Source organism: Saccopteryx leptura, chromosome 5 (assembly GCF_036850995.1).
Source record: "Saccopteryx leptura isolate mSacLep1 chromosome 5, mSacLep1_pri_phased_curated, whole genome shotgun sequence".
Classification (NCBI taxonomy): domain Eukaryota; kingdom Metazoa; phylum Chordata; class Mammalia; order Chiroptera; family Emballonuridae; genus Saccopteryx; species Saccopteryx leptura.
The window spans coordinates 107,979,511-108,001,902 of record NC_089507.1 but is presented as its reverse complement, the minus strand read 5'-3'; the positions used below and the strand labels follow the sequence as shown (position 1 = coordinate 108,001,902).

General features: G+C 40.3%; 1 protein-coding gene across 8 annotated transcripts in view; it reads right to left on the bottom strand.

The window, feature by feature from the left end:
* CACNB2 (calcium voltage-gated channel auxiliary subunit beta 2) overlaps nucleotides 1-22,392 on the bottom strand; it is a 417,779-nt gene that overhangs the window by 293,207 nt on the left and 102,180 nt on the right. The window contains exon 1 of one of the 8 annotated variants that reach the window (XM_066387400.1): nucleotides 7,283-7,472. The exons of the other annotated variants lie outside the window; for them this stretch is intronic. Coding sequence (XP_066243497.1) covers nucleotides 7,283-7,330 — 48 coding nt within the window. The 5' untranslated portion in view covers nucleotides 7,331-7,472. Of the gene's footprint in view, nucleotides 1-7,282; nucleotides 7,473-22,392 lie in introns of those variants that run through there. 8 annotated transcript variants of the gene reach the window in all.

Below are 22,392 nucleotides of genomic sequence, written 5' to 3'. Positions count from 1 at the left end.
TGGTGGGACAGTGGAAGGGAGGAGCAGAGATTACTGGGGCTTCCACAGATGTCTGGAGGCTTTTGTATGGTTAGAGGGGCCTGGAAGTAGGCATATATATAATTATATATATTATATACACACACACACAGTGGAATATTATTCAGCTACGAGAAAGAAGAAAATCCTGCCATTTGCACCAACATGGAACATTATGCTAAGTAAAATCAGACAGAGAAAGATACTTACTGTTTGATCTCACTTACATGGGGGGAATCAAAAATAGCCAAATTTATAGAAACAGAAAGCAGAAAAGTAGTTGCCAGGGCTGGAGGGTAGGGAAAATACAGAGAGGTTGGTAAAAGGCTATAAACTTTCAGCTATAAGGTGAATAAGTTCTGAAAAATCTAATGTATAACATGGTGACTATAGTTGATAACCCTGTATTATATCATTAAATTTTTTTAAAGAAACCACTTATTATTATTTTTAATCGATTGATTTAAGAGAGACAGAGAGAGGAAAGAAGAGAAACAGGGAGAGAAAAGTGGAACTAAGTTGTTCCACTTAGTTGTGCATTTATTGGTCATTTTCTGTATATGTCCTGACCGGGATCAAACCCGCAACCTTGGTGTTTTGGGCCAACACTCTGCCGGAGCTAACCAGCCAGGGCCTTCATTAAAATTTAATGGATGAGAGTAGAATATAAATGTTCTCTCTTTCTCTGTGTCCCTCTCTTTCTCTCTCTCCCTTTCTCTCTCTCTCTCTCTCTCTCTCTCACACACACACACATGCACATGCACACACACACAGAAAGATAAGTATGTGAGGTGATGGCTGTGTCAATTAACTAGATAGGAGGAATCCTTTCACAATGAATACATATATCAAATCATCATGTTGTGCACTTTAAATATCTTCCAATTTTGTCAATTATCCCTCAAGAAAGCTAAAAAAATGTTTGATTTTAGCTTCCTAAAAACAAACAGCCTCCCGAATGGAAGAGAAAGCAGGAACAGATAAATGGGATGTGCTGAGAAGGCGTTAAAGCGACTGGAGGTCCCTCAAACCTCGTCAACAGTCTCATTCTGCATGCCATGCCCAGAGTCTGCAAACCCTTCACTCCATTTCAGATCCCTCTCTGTGCTCCTTAATACTTATAGGTGTATTCATCTACCTCATTTTTTATTAATAAAATGTCCTCATGTACTAAGACTTATAATTAAAACAAAATTTAAAGCTCTGAAAAAATTAAATTATCAAGTAGTATTTTTATTGAGTGATATTTTAAACACTCACAGTTGTTATTTCTGAAGCTGTGGTCTGCTCTGATGTAGACATATATGTTCTTCAAGATATTTTCATATCTTAGAGGGGTGAGCAAAACTTTTTTTGGAATTTTATAGAACTAGTGACATCTTACAAATTTTAAGGGCCATATGAAGAATTTTAATAAAGCCAAAATCAAAAGCTATTTCATACACTTGAAGTCCCAAATGAAAAGTCAGCAATCTCTTGAGAAAATACTTTTAAGAGGAGGCAAGGCAAAAACATATGTAAATTTGACTTGAAAAGATACAGGTCTTAAAAGTGAAATATCATCTTTCAGCCTGCATTCCATATCTATATCTGTATACACTACTTTATCTCTAATCAATTCATTATGCTAATTACCAGTAGCTCTTCTCCTTGTCAGTTTTTGTTTTATTAAACAAACAAAAGAAATCCCAAAGACTGCCTGATAGAAAAGGAAGCAAGGACTTGAACAGGTACTTCATGAAAGAAGATCTCCAAATGGACAATAAATATATGAGAAGGTGCTTGATTGTATTAGTCATCAGAAAGATGACACGTAAAATTGTATATACTTGTATCCATTTGCAGGACTGGCTAAAATATAATAGATAACACCAAGTATTGGTGAGCGTTAAGCTGATTGAACCACTTTAGAAGGTTGCATATCAGTATCGACTTAATCTAAATATATATAGCTATATACACATCTCATGACTTGGCAATTTCATCCTTAAATTATATCCAAATGAAATGCATTCATAAAAATTCAAAAAATGACATGTCATCAGTGTTTATAGCAGCATTATTTATAATAGTCCCAAACTGGTAACTACCCAAATGCCTCTGGACAGTGGCATGGATAATTGATACAGTTGCACAACAGGACACTATGCAGCCGAGAGAATGAGCAAGCTCATCTAGTGCACCTACACGCAACCAAATGGATCAGTCTTATAAACATAATGATGAGCCACAGAAGCTGACAAAAACAGCATCTTCAGAATTTGGCAAAAGTAGGTTAACAGTAGTTTGTAGGGAAAATAATACAGTTATCAATAAGTAATACTTATTACACTCTGTGTTTTGCATACACCCAAATACACCCCGTATGGCATGAGTCCATTTGTATAAAATTTGGAAATAAAAAAACAAATCCATGACACTAGAAGTCAGTATGGTGGGAAGGGAAGTACCGTATTTTTTGTTCCATAAGATGCACCTGACCATAAGACGCACCTAGGGTTTTAAGGAGGAAAATAAGAAAAAAAAGTATTCTGAACCAAATGGTGTGTTAAAATATTTAATAAAATACAACACAATATTTCAACAATGTAAACTCAACAGCAGTATTAACAACCATTAGCACTGTTATTAACAAATGAGAAGAGACTTTAATGTTCAAATACTCTTCTAGTTGTCCAGGAACCCTGGGACTCATCATCGCTAGAGTCAGAATTTAAGAAACTCAGTTGCTCACAATCAATGGTATCACTTTCTTTGCTATTTTCATATATGATACCATCTTCAGTAGCATCTAAGGCAGGGGTCCTCAAATTTTTTACACAGGGGGCCAGTTCACTGTCCCTCAGACCATTGGAGGGCTAGACTATAAAAAAACTATGAACAAATCCCTATGCACACTGCACATATCTTATTTTAAAGTAAAAAAACAAAACGGGAACAAATACAATATTTAAAATAAAAAACAAGTAAATTTAAATCAAGAAACTGATCAGTATTTCAATGGGAACTATGGGCCTGCTTTTGGCTAATGAGATGGTCAATGTGCTCCTTTCATTGACCACCAATGAAAGAGGTGCCCCTTCCGGAAGTGCAGCGGGGGCCAGATAAATGGCCTCAGGGGGCTGCATGTGGCCCGCGGGCCATAGTTTGGGTACCCCTGATCTAAGGCATTGCTAATGCCACAGTTTTTGAGTGACGGTACCACGGTTTCATTCTTCACTGACTGCCATGATGTTTTCACCCATTCACAAACTTGAGTGATAGTGGGTCTTTTCATTCATCCAGTTGGTGTCAGATTATGATTACCAGTTTGTTCCACTCTTCCTGCATAAAGACTTTAAATGGTTTGTTGATGAAAATGTCTAGAGGTTGCAACTGGCTGGTAAGACCTGTAGGAATTACAGCTAGATGAGTCTTCCTTCTTTAAAGTAATTTTGTGTGTGTGTGTGTGTGTGTGTGTGTGTGGTTTTGCTAATATGTGCTCTAAACTGGTCAAGCACTAATAGGGCATATTTTTTCAGAAAACCTCTAGGACGTTTGGATCAAACTTTTTCGCACCCTTGGCCCCACCCCTATCTGCCAGCCAGCCAGCCAGCCAGCCAATGAAATGCTATTAGGCTGGCAACAAGTGACATTATCACTTCACACAGAGCTCCAGCAGCTGCAGCGCAGCCCTCCACCACTGCAGCGCCCCTCTCACATCTGTTCTCAATGATGCCGGATGAATGCGACCACACAACGTCGCTCGCCTTCTCTCCTGCGCTGCATGCAACTGTGGAAACTGGAACTAAGAGATCACTCAGCAGATGCTGGGGTTCCACACGCTGCAGTGGCGGGTATGATTACACTCCCACTGGAGCTCATTCTACATATATTTACTGGCGCAGTGCCCCACAGCAGCTAAAAAAAATGAACATTCGCTCAATAAGATGCACGGGCATTTTCCCCTCCACTTTTGGGTGAAAAAAAGTGTGTCTTATGGAGCAAAAAATATGATAATTGGTGCATGGGAGAGAGGATAAGGGTACTGACACTGCTTGGTGCTTTGAGTTCAGTGTTGGTTACAGACTTGTTCACTTTATGAACTTTTATCAAGCTTAACACTTATGATTCTTACACTTTTCTGCATGTATGCAATCCTTTAGTAAAAATTTTACCAAGAAGAGTCAGTATCAATTTCTGCTCCTTAATGCACACAAGTATCAATATTTTGGACATATTTCAACAGAGATGCACACAGAGCTTACTATCCCTTTAAGAATATTGACTCAGCTGACAGAATTTCATGTCATTTAATAAAATAGAAAGAGCAAGTCAGTTTTGAGAAAAATAGGATTTTTCTTTTGAGATATGAAGCTGGGTTTTTAAAAGAATGATTGTTAGCTGTAAACCATATAATGAAGACTAGATTGTGAATTTGAATAATAATGTCAAAAAGCAAGGCTTGCAGGAAAAGAGGGGCCACAGCCTATAGGATGGGCCCACTGCTCACTGAACTTTTTTTTTTATAGAGGTTTAGGGGAGACAGGAAGAAAAAGAGATGAGAAGCTTCAACTCGTAGTTGCGGCACTTTAGTTGTTCATTGATTGTTTCTCACATGTGCCTTGATAGGGGGCCAGTGACCCTTTGCTCAAGCCATCGACCTTTTGGGCTCAAGTGAGTGACCATGGGACCATGTCGATGATCCTATGCTCAAGCTGGTGACCTCAGAGTTTCAAAGGTGGAACTTCAATGTCCCAGGTTGACACTCTATCCACTGTACCACCACTGGTCAGGCACTCACAGAATAATTTTTAAATATGAAAGCAACATTACACAAGTTAGAGAAGGGAGTCTAATAAAGGTGACAGCTGTGGAAAGTAAAAACCTAGAAATTAAGCATTTTGTCATTGGTACATAACTTCATTCAAAACCCACATATACTTTATATTCTTTCTGAGAGACAATGTTAGAGTAGGAGGAATCCTTAAGAAAACTGTCATACTAAAAAAAGGTGTAAGAACTAGTGGGGGATTGAGATACATACACATATGTATCAGCTGATATAGATATTACATACATATATATTTGCATATATACAATTAATTCCTATACTTTTAATTTCTAAGCTTACATTAGCATTTAGTACTGATGTGATCTAAGTCATTACTCCTTTAAAATTGACAACAGATTCAAGACAAGACACCAGGAGAGTCCACTTAATGGCCAAAGCCCCAGTCACTAGTACCACCCACAGTCCAGAATGCCCTTTGCCCTGCTGTCTACCTGGTTATTCAATGATCCCATATGTCATTTGCTCTGCAGGCAGCAGAGACCCTCTGCCGGATACAGTGTGTTCTTTTCCTCCAAGGAAATGAAATGTGTTTCACGTTTAACATCTCTATGGCTTTGGGTTGGCGATTTATAAAGAAAATGGCAATCCATGGGTTAAAGAGCCAAAGAGAAGAGACTAAAATAGCAGCAGGTGGGTTACAGTTTCGAATTCCCAAGATAAATGTTCTAAAATAAAGAGAATTTTATTTTTAGTGATCAAGGTACAAAAAATGTCCTTTATCTTTAAAATATAGTTGTGTTATGTGTTTTGTCGTTTCTTAACCAAAATAATATGGTAAAAGTTTGAGTATTAGCAGATGAACTAAATCTTCTAACCTTGCTGCCAAAATTTCAGAAAATACAGATTATGCTGTCTTTTCTCTTTATTTATATGTTCAATGTCAGCAAAAGAACAGAAATAACTAGGACAAAAATTATTGCTTTGTTTGAGGTCTCATTTCAAAATCCCTCTATTCAGTAGGTAATAAACCATAGATTCCTTCAAATTCAGTATATCAATAAACAAATTCATAAAGCTATGTAATTGCCAGTCTCCATTATATTGTAAAAACATGGATTTTAAATTTCACATTTAAAATTTTTTAATTTAAGATTTTCTTTATGTAGATAACTTTATATTTTAAAAACTTTGTAACACTTATTCTCAAGTCTTATTAAAAAGCAACTGAGTTTTCTGTTGGAAAAAAAAAAATCTCTCCCCATTGATGTCGTCTTTAAAAATCTTTGCTGGTTACCTCCTAACTGCATTTACTCTTTACTTGTCAACTGTTGCATTCAAAACACAGATGGCACCAGATCTATAACAATGACAAATCCTTTAATGAAAGGGTTTTTCTATGCTTTATTTGTCTGATAAAACCAAATATTATCTTTCAGATTTGTTAGGAATATAATTATACATTCCCCACCCTCCCCATCCCTAGTCTCCAACTTTATTATTTCCATCATATCAGATTATGACCTTGTTTGTCCTGGAAGAGTCACACATCTTTCTTCTAGTGGCCAATTTTCCAAGGTCACATTATTTCTTTATATTATATGCTGAAGTATTGATTAGCTCTCTCTGTAGATTTTCTATGTGTTTTGTAGCCAGGACTCTCCAACCGGGGTTGAGCAATTCAGCACTGCAGTTTGGCCAGCCTGCAGAGACCCTCTGTTCCCTTTCACATCACTCCCGGGAAATAAGGTGGCCGCAAGCAAGGGGAATATGGAAATAAAGCAAGAGCGGCCTCCAAGCTCCTAGGCGAGTGGACTGCACAGCATATTCCAATTAGCATCCAATCGTTTTAAGTAGTGATACTTCAGTGTTTGTGTAAGCCTGCCTTGTAGAATTTAATACTCAGACAGCCATTTTGCAAAACACAGCAGGTCCGTGAAGTAAGGGCTATGTCAGTGAAATAATCACAGACTGATAAAGCTGCAGTAAATGCAACAGCTGTGTCATCCATCAAACGATTACCAGCTACTCTGTTTCTGAAGCTGTTCACAACAGGATATCGTGGAAGCCTCTGAGGCTATCTGTAATCTGACAAACTCCATAGTATTGCTCCCTGAAAGAGATTTTTTTTTTCACGCCATAAATTCAAATATGAACACAGGACTACTCTAGGGAAAGAGAATATCAACTGGTCTGCACTGATACAGATCTCAGAGACAATGGACTTCCCAAACAATCCCCGTGCAAGTTACTGTCAACCTTATCAAAGTAACACAGCACTAAAGAGATAAAAACATCTCCAGGAAAAAAAAAGGTTAAAACCTCAGCATCTCATATACCTCAGGTGCCCTGAAAACTCACTGTACAAATACTGATTCTCTGGCAGATCCTCAGCACAGGGATTAAAAAAATCTGAAAGAAGCAACATACACCAGACAGGCATGAATAGTATTTTCAGCCCCTAGCTGAAATTCTACAGCAATAGAAACTTACATAGGACACGCGTACTCTCCGCCGATGCACCAGCCCACAGCACTGCATGAAGAGCCCTGCAGAACGCAGTCAGCGTGTGGCTTCACCCAGCTGCACTGTGCCTTGTCTTCTCATCAGAGCCACTGTCCATTTCTTCCCACCTTCCAACTCCCAGGTAAGAGGCATGAGCAAATCAACACTTAGCTTCTGCCTCCTAGGTAGTTTCTAAAAACACCACTGTTCCAGCAGGCATGCCCAAACTTTGTTTTCCTGCTTTTTCTTTTTCAGGTAATTTGATCTCTTCTTCTCCAGAGAGTTGCCGATTGACCAGAAATCTACCAAAAGTATCATTCATTTCCCTGCAATAACTGTTAACTAACACATAGTTACGGCAGGCGGATCATTAGAGTTTCTTGGAAACGTTTTTACAGTAGCCATTCTCAACTCAGGAGGATTTTGAACATCAGAGAATCTTGCATTTTCGCAAGGCTGCAGTTTCCTGCTTTGTGCGAGAGGAGGCCTACCCCTGATGCTGTTTATGTTACTGCTTCTGAGGAGGCTGCTGCTCCCGCCGCCGCTCTGCCATTATTGCCTTCTCCCCGATGCAGACTGGCAGCAGCATCCTTGCTTCAGTGTTCCCTCTGTACACTTGGGGCATCTCTGATCTGCGATTTCTCCCTCCTCCCTTTATCCTGAAAAATTACCGAGTCTAGACTTTAATTCACTCTGGATTCCTAGGATCACAGAACCATCCCCCAAATTGTCAGACGCTTTGTCTCAAAGTACGTGTTTCACATGAATTGTAGAAAGGATTGCTCAAGTGGCCTCAGGACCCGGCTTCCTCAATCACTGCAACTAACACAGTTTTGTTTTTTGCTCACTGCCAACTATTCATTTTCTGTGTTAAAGCACATTAAATAAACAGAACTCTGGTAAGCAAATCTGATCAGAGTCAGAGCTAATTAACTAATTAGGTAATGTATCACCTATGATTTAGATACAAAAAAGAAAACTAAATAAGTCTGCCTTCCAGGCACGATATCTTACAAATGACTATTCCTTGTAACCTATAATTCATATTTTTCCCTAAAGACACAGTTTGCAGAGACTTGAGATGATTGTCACACTTTCTAAAAGGCCCTATACACATCACTCCTGAAAAGATGAGTTATTAAGGCATCTGGGGATAAAACCATGAATTTGCATTATACCAACCATTCTAATCAGCAATGGTTCAATTAGACTTTTCATGTGCCACAGTCATAGATCCACACTTGCCCCCATGCCCAAGTCCCTTCATATACTGCCGCCACCTGAGAAGAAGATATGTTAAGTATTTCATGTCACAGGTTAATATGATATATTACCCAGCATGGTGCTCTTTAGGCTGACGGAAAGTACAAGCCTATTAGTTTTCAACACTACCAACATTCCCTTAAAACCTATGATTTTAAAGTGACAACTCTATATAATTATTAATAGTTTAAGAGGCTATTAGAGGTGGGGGGAAGAAAATACCTCCTGCCTTAATTCTATGTTCTTATTTGACTACTAAAGTAATTGAGGCCCCGAATGGTGAAGTGTTTTGTCTGCAAGTAACATATACAATTATATTACTAACACCTAGTAATTTATGGAATTTAAATAGGCTATAAATTTTCTAGGGCTTTATCATATATAAATCAATCTTCTATGTATTTGAAGGTCCAAAAGGCAAATATGGATAGATTATAGATGGACAATATGGTTACTTTTGTGATTACCTAAAATAAAATAAAGTAAAATTTATGAATCACATAGCAAATTGGCTTGTGAAGGAAGTCCTGGAAAAAAACTCTACATTTTCTTGGTCATGCTACATTTATTTCTAGTAGGTAGGATTTCAATTTGTTGTTTTGCTTTGTTTTTTAAGAAATTATAGTGAGAAATATAGTGATATAAAAGAACACATAATTCAATTTCAATTTTTTTTAAGGACCCTTTATCAACATTTACCAGGACACATTTACTCAGATAACTGAGTAAAAAGAAATAAAATTAACTCAATATTAGAATGTGATCAAAATACTGAAGACATTATCTCTTCAGTGATTCTGAATCTGATTGGTAATTCACTGACCTTTTCATCAACCACGACATTATTATACACAGTAAGAGAGAGATCCTCAGCTCACGTGAAAATCTTCCCACCTTGCCATTCAAGAATCCCTGAAAGGATGTCAAGCACTAACTAATTTGATTCAAGTGAACAATTATTGACAACCTTCATTTTTGCTCAGCATTTGTGTTAGATGCTGCAGACAGGAAATGAATACAATACAAGCTACACGTGTCTCTAGACCAGCGGTTCTCAACCTGTGGGTCACGACCGCTGCTCTAGACACTGACAATAAAACAGAGGAAAGAGAAGCATGAGCACTGTAGGAACACCAGTGACACAACTCTTCCTCTGCCTGCAAAGAAAATTAAAGACTTCACAAAGTGGGAACTCTTGGGCTAGCCTTTACAGAAAGGGCAGAATTACATCCAGTGGGAAATGGAGGCAGAAGGACTCCCAGGCAATTGAGTAGAAAATACAGAATATATACGCAGTATATATACAGAATAAATTGTTTATAGAGACTGTATTAGAAGCATGTATATAGATTAAATACTCATTATGTAATAAGATGATATAGATATATCCAAACTCCCTCAAAATAAACTGGGATCTCCCCCAAATTCAATCCTTATTCATCTGTATGTCCCTGGCATTTAGCACTGTAAGCAACACATACTAGGTATGGCAAAGATTTGTAGTTGTCCCTTATTAGCCATTCTTTATGTCGTCTATAAGAACAGAAATCGACATATGACTGCTGGGCGAATAGTCCAGACTCCTCTGAAACCTGGTGTGGCCTTGGGACCAACTCTGTGCAAGAGGATGGGGTGGAAATGAAATGTGCCGGAATCTCAGCCAGGTGCCTTCCCCTCTCTGTTTCCCTCTCTCGCTGACTTGAAGGTGGATACACAGTTGAGGGCCGGAACCGCCGTCTAACCTGAAAGATGCCATATACTCAGTAAAACGGAGCAACAAGAGAGAAAGACCCTGAGCCCCTAGGACTGTGGTGCTGCCAAGTCGGCCCCATGTTGTCTACACACGGCCTGTCACAGGAAAGACAGAAAAACTCCTATATTGTTTAAGTCACTTTAACTTTGCCCTCAGTAAAGGAGCTAAACCTGTACTTTTAAAAGAACTTCTAGAATGAATGGTTAAATCACATAATCTAAGATTGGGGAGGAGGGGTGGGTGGGAGAGGGGAAGGGGGAAAATAAGAGAGTGAAAGGTTTGGAGAACAGGCTGAGGCTAAACTGTGAAGCACCCTGAATACCAGAGCAAAGACTTTAGACTTCAATTGTAGGACATACAGAATCATAACTGTCGTTAAATGTGAAAACATCTGTTGTTTTATTAGGATGGGGGGGGGGGGAAATCCCTAGACTCTTTGGTTTAAAGAACTAGTCAGTAGTTCTATATTCGTGAGAATTCTGAAGCTTTTAAACATCTGTAGTTGTTGGCAATAAATGTCTACAAATAATCAAATCAAATAAAGTCAATAAAACTAGCTCTTTGGTTCATTTAGCTAAATCATAAAACTAATGAATTGTTAAATTTGCTATTTTGTTATGATGTGAGATGTATTAAAAGTAAAATATTAAAAAGTGACAATGAGAAGTAACAAGACAAAACCAACATATTAAGTATAATTGTAGATAATGCCTACGATGTCAATACCAGGAATTTTTAAAGTCCAAGAGATTTACTTCTGGGCAGTCTTTGTAAGGTATGAAAATTAATGTTTATTTACTATTCACTGTCTATGTTACTGTTGGTTAGGAGGAATAAATTAGTACCCAGTGGATGTCAGGCATTGAATGAAGAGCTGCTTTTGAGAAGAAAACTCTGATAACAAGGAACAGATCATGCCCAGAGAAACTCCGGAGGGGCCCTGGGTCCCTTGTCGGGGCTGACTCTGCTCGAGTGCCTGTGGTTTGTAGTGGAGCTGGTCTCAGGAGAGGAGTGCCCCTCCCCTCATGGACACCCCGGCTGTAGAGTCGTTGAATTCCTCCTTCATCATATGTTGTTACAACTGTAAACATTCAGAGCCTAGTGTTCTTAAATGCTCCAAAAACTTCTCCACTAACATCAGTAAAAACAAGCTGAAAAAAGGGCCAAGTATCCATATTCATCCATTCAGTCAATAAAACGGAGTGCTACGCACCATGTGCCTGTCTCTTCAGGCACTAGTGAGGAAAGGACGAGTAAAATAACCATGGTCCTTGACTACACGGAGGTTACAAATAACCATGGTCCTTGACTACACGGAGGTTACAATCTGGGGGGAAACACAAGTTGAATCAAATAATCACAAAAACATACAATTACAAACTGGTCAGCTCTTTGAAAGAAAGCATAGAATACAATGGAAATGTATAACAAATGGACATCTTTGGGAATTAGAGGAGTCGGTTAAGGCTTCCCTGAAGAAGTGCTATTGAGCTGAGGTCTAAAGGGTGGAAAGGGGTTAATCAAATGGAGGGGGGATGAGGCAGGAAGAGGGAGTAAAGCAGCCACTGGAGATAGAAGGGACATCCTTTATAAAGCTGTTGGTGGCAGAAGGGAAAATGCTGTGGTTTAAACAGCTGGAGGATGAAATGAGAGGGAGACTGGGACAGGATGAGGATAAACAGGCAGGTGACTGCCAAGTCATGAGGACCACACTGAGGACTTTCGTCTCGTCACTAAGAGCAGTGGGCGTCCATTCATACCGACAAGCAGCATGACCAAATTGGTGTCATTTAAGACACACTTTGGTAGTGGAGCTGAAGCCAGGCTGGAAGATGGGCCAGAAAGGAAGCAGGGAATCTAGCTCAGAAGCTGCTGGAACTATCCAAGTGGAAGATGAGAGTGTCTTGTATAAGGTGGGGGAGGTGGACGGTAAGAGAAGTGGATGAACTGATGAGATAAATTTAGCAAACTAAAACAGGTGAGTGCATGTATAGAAAATGGAAGGAGAAACCTAATGTAAATGACACATTCCTAAATCCTCTTCATTCCAGATATTTCCACCCGTTAGTGGACTCCAGTCTTCTGAAGCACAATCCCCGATAAACCTTAATTTCTACGGCAGCTCCAGTTTGCGTCTCTTCTAGGTCAATCCTCATTTCCCATCTTAGAATACTGAATATAATTTCTCTCTGGCCCCTTCATCATCCATGGAACTCTACTTCTTTAGTCACCAAAACACCACTCCATTTTGTTCCAGCTTCCACAGATTGAAAACCTTCTCTTTTTCTCATCTTTTATTTCTCACTATGGTATCTGGGTTCTTTTTATCTACTCTTTTTTTCCTAGACCAACAACCAGGCATTTCTTCTCACTAATCAGAATAGCACCTCTGGTTTATTCACCATCTATGTACAGGTTTCAGCAGAAGTAAATAAAATAACTATAACTACATGCAGTGTAATAGGAAGAGAAGTCACACTTTTAAAATGCATAATAATCATAAAATGTGTCCTAGACTTCAGCGATAAGTTGAAAGTATATTCTGTGTTATAGTTAGAATACACATACTACATTCAAAATGGGGAGAAAGCAATGTTACCCTAATAAATCCTGGGTCTCTTAGAGCATAGTCATATTGAAAGATATGCAACCCAACAATAAAATATAATGGAAAATGAAGCCAATTTTTCATTGCACAGCTCAAGGAACCAAATGGAGAATCCTATAAGCCCCAGCAACACCCATCAATTATACCCTCTTTTCATCCCCATTCTCCTACTACCCTAAAGCAACTTGCAAGCCTGCCCCAGGAATTCCTTTCCCAGGCACTCAGCTTCCTGATTCATTCCCTCTCTCTCTCCTTCCCCTAACCTATATTTCCCAGGCTTATACTTGATAGATTTTCTTACTTTATATAATTTTTATTTTTCTTCTATTTTTCCTTACTTGGATTTGGTTCAGGGAAGGCTGACCAACAAAGCCCTGGCCCTTTTATTCCCTATCTCCAGCCCACCCTCTCTAACCACACACACTTCATGTTATGTGCAACAGGGTGGTTGGCAATGAGGGAACGTTATTAGATGTTGATGGAAGAAGAAATACTGACTCGGCAAAGGCAAAATTCTCTTCATTATGGAAGGTGAAGGATAAGAAAGGAGGAGGGAATGGCCAAGAATCCTCATGGTCAACGTTTTCCTCACCACAGTGTTTTTATCAGAGAATACAACTGACCAGTTTATTTCATTCATTATTTCTATAAACAAATGCAACATGTGTACAAAAAAAGAAAACGCTGCCAACTCTATGGCAATAACAAGATAAAATACTTCACAGCAGCTATGTTGATTTCCTGTTTGAAAAGACCAAGACAGAGAAACATACATTTTGTCTCAATTTGCCATGAAACATTCCTGATAAGATTTTAGATTCTGTGACATACGTATAAACCACATATATATTGGTATTACCATTCCTTTAAGAAAGAGTGCCATCAGGATCGGTCCCATCACTGTCTGAATAACCCTAGCATGCAAATTCAATTACAAAATCGACAGTTGGCAGCTTTTTAAAAATCCACAGCTGACGTAGAAAAGTAAAGAAGACTGGACAACTTACCATGCTTTGACATTTCACAGGGATTCTCCTTTGATTTTCCTGAGACCCCTATGATATAAGTACTGCTTGAATCTTCATTTTATAAACAAAGAAATTAGGGCATAATGAAGTTAACTGCCCAAGAACATGACAAAGCCAGGATTTCTATCCAGAAGTTTGGCTCCTAAGTCCATGGTCTTCTTATGCTCTTTATGAAACTTAAACATTATTTTAATGAGTTGAACATTGGATTATGACTGATTAATCCAATCACACAACAGACACGGTTTCAGTCCTGAACCATTGTCAGTCTGCCTTCCACTGGTTCTCCTGCTGGTTTCCCAAATCACTCTTACCTTTTTGCAAAACATGTCCACCCTTGAACTTCTTCCTTTCTCTTTCCTGCAAAGTCTGAAATTTTACCAGTCGGAAAATTTGTTTTATATAACAAGTATCTACTTAAAAAAACTAAACATCTTCACAGAAGCTATAAGTCATTTGCACAAATTAAATGATTTAAAACCTTATGTTATCTATATTTATCTAGCTAGCTATTCCCCCATCTTGCTTCAGAAGTAATTTAAGGCAAGTGACAAAAATACATTTAAAAAACCATTAAATAGCATAAAATAAGGATTAAAACAAACGAACAAGTGTAACAAAGACAGGGACATTAAATGAAGGCAAAAATGAAGCTTGAAATGCATCCCATAATAATTGATGCACTTCTCACACATGAGCCATACACTTGGCTCTAGCTTTCTAGCAGCTACTCCAAAAGAACAACTCAGTCAGTTATATAAATTACTGTCCATGAGCTTAAAATAAACCAAATTCTGAGAAGAATGACTCTGCTTGGCACTAACATGACACTGAATTCTCCTGGAGGTCCCCACAAAAAGGAGCGTAGGATAAAGTGATCAGCAGCACTCCTACTGGCATCCTTGCAGTAAATGCCACAATGGGTTTTAAAGACTGATTCTGAGACTGACCTTCACTGAAAACGAAGTTTCCCCCCATAGCAACAGTCAATAAAGTAATCTAGGGGGAGTGAGGGGAGAACGGGCTGGAGAAGACACCTAACCCCTTACAGATCTGGCTTGACCCACAAATGCTATCAGCACAATGATCACAAAAAGAGCTCACATTACTAATGCAGCACTGAGTAAACGCTATTTTTTTAATCAGCCTATGAGCAATCATGAAGGAACTACTGTTATGGCTTTTGTTGCAAACACCTATTACCATGTAGACACTGCAGAGAATGAAATGAACAAGAGGTAGGTAGCCCCAGTGAGTGGATGCATCAGGAATAAAAACAGTTGAAAAGGATTTAGAGCTTAAGTCTTCATGATGTTGGGTCTTTGGATAAGGGCTTAAGATTGTAGAGACTGGGCAGTATAGAGAGAGGAAGCCAGGGATCAATGCTGGCTAGTTCAAAAACAAGCTTCCTTGGTTTTGTTTCTACATTAACTCTCTTACAGGGGTCACAAGTATCTGGATGTCTTAAATCTTAATCTTTAGTTTTTCCAAAGGTAAGAGACTTCTTTCTGTTGATGCTGCTTGCTGAAGAGCTCTCCACAAGTAGAACGGATAACTTCAGAAAAGATGAGATAAAACTGAGGGCAGGCAGATCTAAGGGATCGCCAACACACAGCCCGCGGCCGGATCCAGCCCACGTAATGCGTTTATGTGGCCCGTGATTAAATTTTTAAAATTCTCTGCTACTTTAAAATCTCAGCTACTCAGAAGCGGAAGTGTCTTTGATCATTGGAAATCGAGATATTTAAGAAGACAGAGATACGCGGAAAAGAATTCCGCACGTGACTCATCTAGGGTTAACTTCCAATAATTGGTTGAATGGATTTGCGATACTTCTTTATTTTTTAAAAGAACTTCATTATAAAAATTTACAACTTTTGTACTCATCTGTACTCAATATGAACTGTTTGACGTTTAGTGGCGATGTGAAACCCATTCTTTTTTTTAATTTTTTCAATTTATTTTTTATTTTTTATTTTTTTAATTTTTTTTAATTTTTTTTTAGAAACCCACATTCTTTTAGGCAGAGTTTGCCAGTGCGCACACAAGGTCAAACAGTTTGTTATTTTTGTGGTCAGGTGTGCTAAATCAAGTGGCATTGTAGCATAGACAATAGCTGTAGTTGATAACTGAAAACGTGTCCAGGCTGTTTGTAAAATGAAATAATTATTTTATTTGCGATATAACCCATTCAAGCTCATTCTGTTAATTAAATATTGTTTCGATTGATTGCGATACAGTTTGGATATTTATATGGTATGTAATTATATTTTTATTAAAATAATATTGTATATTAAAATTATTTTCACTCACATTTATTCATAAACAAATTACATAATAAAATTTTGTTTACTTAAACGAATCATTTTTGTATTTAACATTTTTTAATTTTAATATTTCATCCAGCCAGTGAAAAAAGTTTTCATTCTAATCTGGCCCGAGGGCAAAAACTGTTGGCCACGCCTGGACTAGTTAGAGGAGATATGTTAAAATAATCAAACACCAATTGCCCTGTGGCATGGCATTAAACTGGCCAATTTTTACATTTCTTTAAAATGGTTTTTGGAGGATTAGACATGAGCAGGAGCTGATTAAGGGACAGAAAGTGCGTGTTTGTCTGTCTCTGTTGGTATGCATGGATGCATGTTAGGAGAAAAGAAATAACAAAATTACTAAATCTCTATATTAGAGTAGAGGTTCAAAATCACCTAGTGAACTATCTAAAAATAGACTAATATATTAGGTAATAATATCTATTAACATCACCTTGTGTTCATTTTATATTTTATATAAATATATAAATGTTTTAATGAACTTTTTAGTTCATCTTATCTTCAAAGAAAAGCATGTAGTATTATTCTAATCCTAATAGAATACTGAGTTTTTTCAAATTAATTTAGAAGATGAAAGGACTGCTTTAATAGGCTCCATTTAATTCCAGAAGATTACTGGGTACCCTGTGTACAGATGGGGCTCTATGTGAATGTTTGCAAAGAATTTATGAGAATTGGTCAGGGGTAGCAAGAACCTACTTGCAGAAGACTTCAGATACTTCCACAAAATCTGAAATTTTTCATTTAGGAAAAAGTAAAAAAATATCATTTAGAGTCAAATTTTGAATAGTTTCTGTTAAGAATCTGTTGATACTTCCATGGAAATATTCTCCCAAACTGCTAAACTTTCTGTTTTGCCCTAAACTCAAGTCTGAGACAACTGATATTTTAACCATCTCTGGTCCTTTACAAATTAAGCTGTAAGTACAGGGTTAGTAAAGTTCCAATGTTGGTTTTTTTGTTAAATGAAATAAGTATACCTTAACATTGAAAATACCAAGTCAAACCTAGGCATGAAGATAATATACTAAACAAATTTAGTGAGATAAGAATTCTATTAAAGAAAATAAATGCAAAAAAATAATCAAAGCAGAAAAAAATAAAGAAGCCCTAGCCGTATAGCTCAGTTGGTTAGAACATCATCCAGATATGCAGAGGTTGTCAGGGCACATACAGAAACAGATTGATGTTTCTGTCTCTCTCTCACTGTCTCCATCTTCCTCTCTCTCTAACAATCAATCAATAAATTTTTTTTTTTTGTATTATCTGAAGCTGGAAACAGGGAGAGACAGCCAGACAGACTCCCGCATGCGCCCGACTGGGATCCACCCGGCACGCCTACCAGGGGCGACGCTCTGCCCACCAGAGGGCGATGCTCTGCCCCTCCGGGGCGTAGCTCTGTTGCAACCAGAGACACTCTAGCGCCTGGGGCAGAGGCCAAAGAGCCATCCCCAGCGCCCGGGCCATCTTTGCTCCAATGGAGCCTCGGCTGCGGGAGGGGAAGAAAGAGACAGAGAGGAAGGAGAGGGGGAGGGGTGGAGAAGCAGATGGGCGCTTCTCCTGTGTGCCCTGGCCGGGAATCGAACCCGGGACTTCTGCACACCAGGCCAATGCTCTACCACTGAGCCAACCGGCCAGGGCAATAAATAAAAATTTTTAAAAAGATAAAGAACTGTATTCATATTAGAGAATAAACAAAAATGAATTGGTAATGAGAATATTTTAGAAACTTAACAATTTGATATGTTAGTCTATAAAAGATACAGGAGAAACCATATCCATTAAGACAATTGGTTAGACATTTATCTAATTCTGAATTTCCTAACCTAAGCAAATAATATTAGAAACCTGAGGATAAAGTAGGGAAGAAATGCAAAGTTGATGAAGAAGAATAATGCTTCAGGGAAAGACAAAATAAACTGGAGCTACTAGCCTGAGCTAAGATTTAATTGTTAAATTTTCCACTCATTCAACAAATACCTCCTCAGTACCTTCTGTGTACTGGGCCTATTCCCAGATATGGAAGATATACCAGTGAAAAATTCAAAATCTCTCTCCCTCTCATGGAACTAAGCAGGCAATGGAAATAGAAGCAAAAGTTAAATTTTAATCATTACATTGTATACATGAATTCAATTAATTTTTAGTAACATTAAAAGTTGTCAACATGCAATTTTTCCACATTGAGTGAAGAGGGGTAAAGAATTACAGATAGGGAAGGATAAATTTATATTTTATATAAGTTGGTCAGGGATCTCTGAGCAGAATAACGTGAGGGAGTGAGACATGTGGCCATCTGGGGAAATAAAAATGGAGGCAAATGCGCTGAGAAGGAATGTACATGGCTCACGGAAATAACAGCAAGCAGTTTCCTGTCGCTGGAGCCAGGTGAGTGGCCAGGGGCTTGAGCATTTAGGGTCGTCAGGTCACTGTGAGAACTGGATGTTATTTCAATTGTGAAGAGAAGCCATTACAGGGCTTTTTAAAAAAACACTGATTTAATTTACATCTTAGAAGTGGCATGTTGTCTGCTATATGAAGACTGCAAGAAGCTAAGGTAGATACAGAGAGATAAATTTTAAGACAATTGCAGTAATTCAGGTCAGGGAGAGGGGCTTGGTCTAAGGCCCTGGTTGGCAAACCGCGGCTCGCAAGCCACATGCGGCTCTTTGGCCCCTTGAGTGTGGCTCTTTTACAAAATACCAGTAGCGCCAGGTGCGGGTGCTACCTCGATAAGGAATGTACCTACCTAATGCATATAGTTTAAGTTTAAAAAAATTGGTTCTCAAGAAATTTCAATCATTGTACTGTTGATATTTGGCTCTGTTGACTGAGTTTGCCAACCACTGGTAACTAAGGCATTAATGGGAGGAAATCTTGAAAAGTGGCAAAATTCTGGATATATTTTAAAATTAGAGCTGATAGAATTGACTTAGAGATGAATGTTGTGTTAGAGAGAGATAGAACCCAGGAATGATCTGGTTTGGTAAGGCGGGCAGATCAGGGTAGCAACTGTGTGAGTGATAGTTCTAGTTACTGAGAAGAACACAAGGAGGAGCAGGCTTGGAGGAGAAAACCAAAAAATTACTTCTGAGAGAATATTTTGAGAGGCCTAGTGCATATTGTAAGGTTGGTGGATAATGGGGGATGGTCATGTGGGGAATTCAGACCCGCGAACTTTGGCTAGGACCGCTCACAACCAAGCACACCAAAAGAAACTTCCCAGGAGCCCTTTGGAAAAAAGCGACCATCTGCCAGCCAGTGAGATTTCACCATGTCATATTAGCTCAACCACCCTAGGGACCCTTTAAATATCCCTCACACGGGTCACTCCTTGTGACTTCCTTGGCCTCCATCTTACCTTGGGGCCAGGGAACCTTGCCAGGTGGGATGCGTGCTCTGTACTCAATAAAGCTTTTTATTATTCCACACTTGGTGGCTACTCCCCTTCCCTCTTTCTTGGCGGCGGCGGGGGGGGGGGGGAATACCTTACATTTTGGTGCTGAAAACCCGGGAGGAGTTTGAAGTCTGCAAGGACCGCTCCTCTTCCCTTCCCTTCCGAGAAAGAACCAGGATCTCCGACCTTCCACCCACTTTGGCGCACGGTGCGGTAAGTCCCCTGCCTCCAGCCTTCCCCTCAGTTCTTTCTGCCGAGACTCCCTGTCCGAAACCGTAGCTACATCAGGGAAGTCTTTTCCATTCCGAGTGAGTGTGTGCTTGTGGAGATGTCCCGAGCACATCCACTTTACCTTTTCCGTCCATGGCCAGAGCTTGAGTTTTGGGATGCTGTTACTCAAATCTCACCACTCCGAGGACTGAGGGTGGCCGTGGGAGCACAGGAATCTCCCTCCCTAAAGAAGAAGAAACTTTTCTTCTTCTCCGCTGTGGCCAGGCGACAGAACCCACTGGATTAGCCTCCTGAAGGGACTTTCGGTGTTAACACCCTCACCAATTTAACTTTCGCCAAAAAAGCTGGGAACTGATTGGAAATCTCTTACATACACGGCTTCTAATTATTCGCGCACCTGTCCTTAACCTCTGTGCCTCCTGTTCCACCGCGCAGGCCTTTTCCTGGCCAGAGAAACCTCACCTAAAACCTCCACTCCTAATATTTCCTTCTCCGCAGACTCCTAACCCTCTCTCCTTCCTGTCTGACCCCCAGGGGTGCCCCTCTCTCGGGACTTTTCTCTGGTCCCTCTGCGGACCTCTTTTGTGCTCGAGTTCCTTCCCTCTGAGAGCCCCCTCCCCTCCCTTTGCAAAAACCTGTTTCTTATTCACCACTACCATCTCTTTCTCCTCCCCTGCTGGCCAGGGGCCCCTCCCTTCACTGTGTTCTTAAGTCTCTCCTCTGTCAGGCCATTCTCTACCTACTATTGGCTCTTACACTGGTTTGCAGGACCCCAAGGCTCAACCCCAATTTTCTTGCAGGAAGTCCTGGCCCTGTCCTGCCTTTGGCTCCAGCATTTCCTATGGGATCTGGGTGCCAGGCTCCGCACAAGCCCTCCTCCTCTTATTCTCAACCCCCAAACCCCTATCTGGCACCTGTGAACACAGCATTTAAAGTTTTTAATGATCCCAACTAGAAACAGGCCAAGGCTGTTTGCCAGGCCCGCATGCAGCAGAAGGTAACGATCCAAACCCCGGCTCTTGTGGCAACCCTGAGACCCGTGGAACAACAGAGGCAAGGCACAGGAAGTGCCCGACCCAAGTCCAAGCCGCAAAGAGAAACCCCACCAGCAGCTTGCTTTAAGTGTGGCAAGCAGGTTCACTGGTCCTGGCAGGGCCCCTGCCGGAGGCTGCCCACTGAGCCCTGCCCTGACTGCAAGCAGTCCAGTCACTGGTGGAGTGATTGCCCCTTTGGGCAAAAGGCTTTTCCTCAGCGCCTCTACGTGGAGGACTAGCTGCCCGAATGGGAAGGCCAATCCAGTCAGGTGGGTGCATCGCTCAAACTCCTAGGACATGGCCTGGACTCAGAGAACCCAAGGTATGCTGCAACAGTGGGTAAGTCCATTTCATTTCTTGTGGACACAGGGGCTACCTTCTCTGTTTTGCCATCATACTCTGGATCTCTAATTCCCTTACAGGTCTCGGTTATGGGAATGGATGGGACCCCTTCCTTTCCCCTTTTTACGCCACTCCTGACATGCAGTTTTGCCTCAAGCTTGCCTCCTTACAGGACCACTGGCAGTCGGAACCACTGGACTCCATCCATCTCCAGCTCACTAAAAGGCTGGACCCTACAAATCCCCCTATTACTCCTCTTTTTAAAAAATCCTTACAGGACCACATCCGTGAAGTTTATCAACTCACGGCCACACAGATGTTCCTCCTGACACCCCTCAAAGCCACCACCTTCCGATCTCCCCCTCCCCACGATGCCCCTAATCAGCAGGAAGTAGCCAGACGAATAAATGGTGCTCCTTTTCTATTTAACACAAAAGGTCAGAATGTAAGGTCAGTGGATAATGGGGGATGGTCACGTAGGGAACCCAGACCCGCGAACTTTGGCTAGGACCGCCCACAACCAAGCACGCCAAAAGAAACTTCCCAGGAGCCCTTTGGAAAAAAGCGACCGTCTGCCAGCCAGTGAGATTTCACCACCTCATATTAGCTTGACCACCCTAGGGACCCTTTAAATATCCCTCACACGGGTCACTCCTTGTGACTTCCCTGGCCTCCACCTTTCCTCGGGGCCAGGGAACCTCGCAGGGAGGGATGCGCGCTCTGTACTCAATAAAGCCTTTTACTATTCCACACTTAGTGGCTTCAGCCCCTTCCTTCTCGGTGGGGAAAAATACCTTACACATATCAGTATGGAAATGTCAAGTAGGGATTCTAGCATGTGATCCTAGAGTTCAGAAAAGAGGTTTGGATTGAGATATAAACTTGGGAGTCACCATATAAATGGTGATTAAAAAATGAGATTTAGTGAAATTCCCTAAAGATTATGGATGGAGAAGAGATCTAGAAGCTGATTCCTGGGGCATTTCCCCACGTAGAGGTCAGGGAGCAGGAGCGGCCCTGAGGGAGGAGGAGAACTGGGAGGGTGTGGGCATTTCCCCACGTAGAGGTCAGGGAGCAGGAGCGGCCCTGAGGGAGGAGGAGAACTGGGA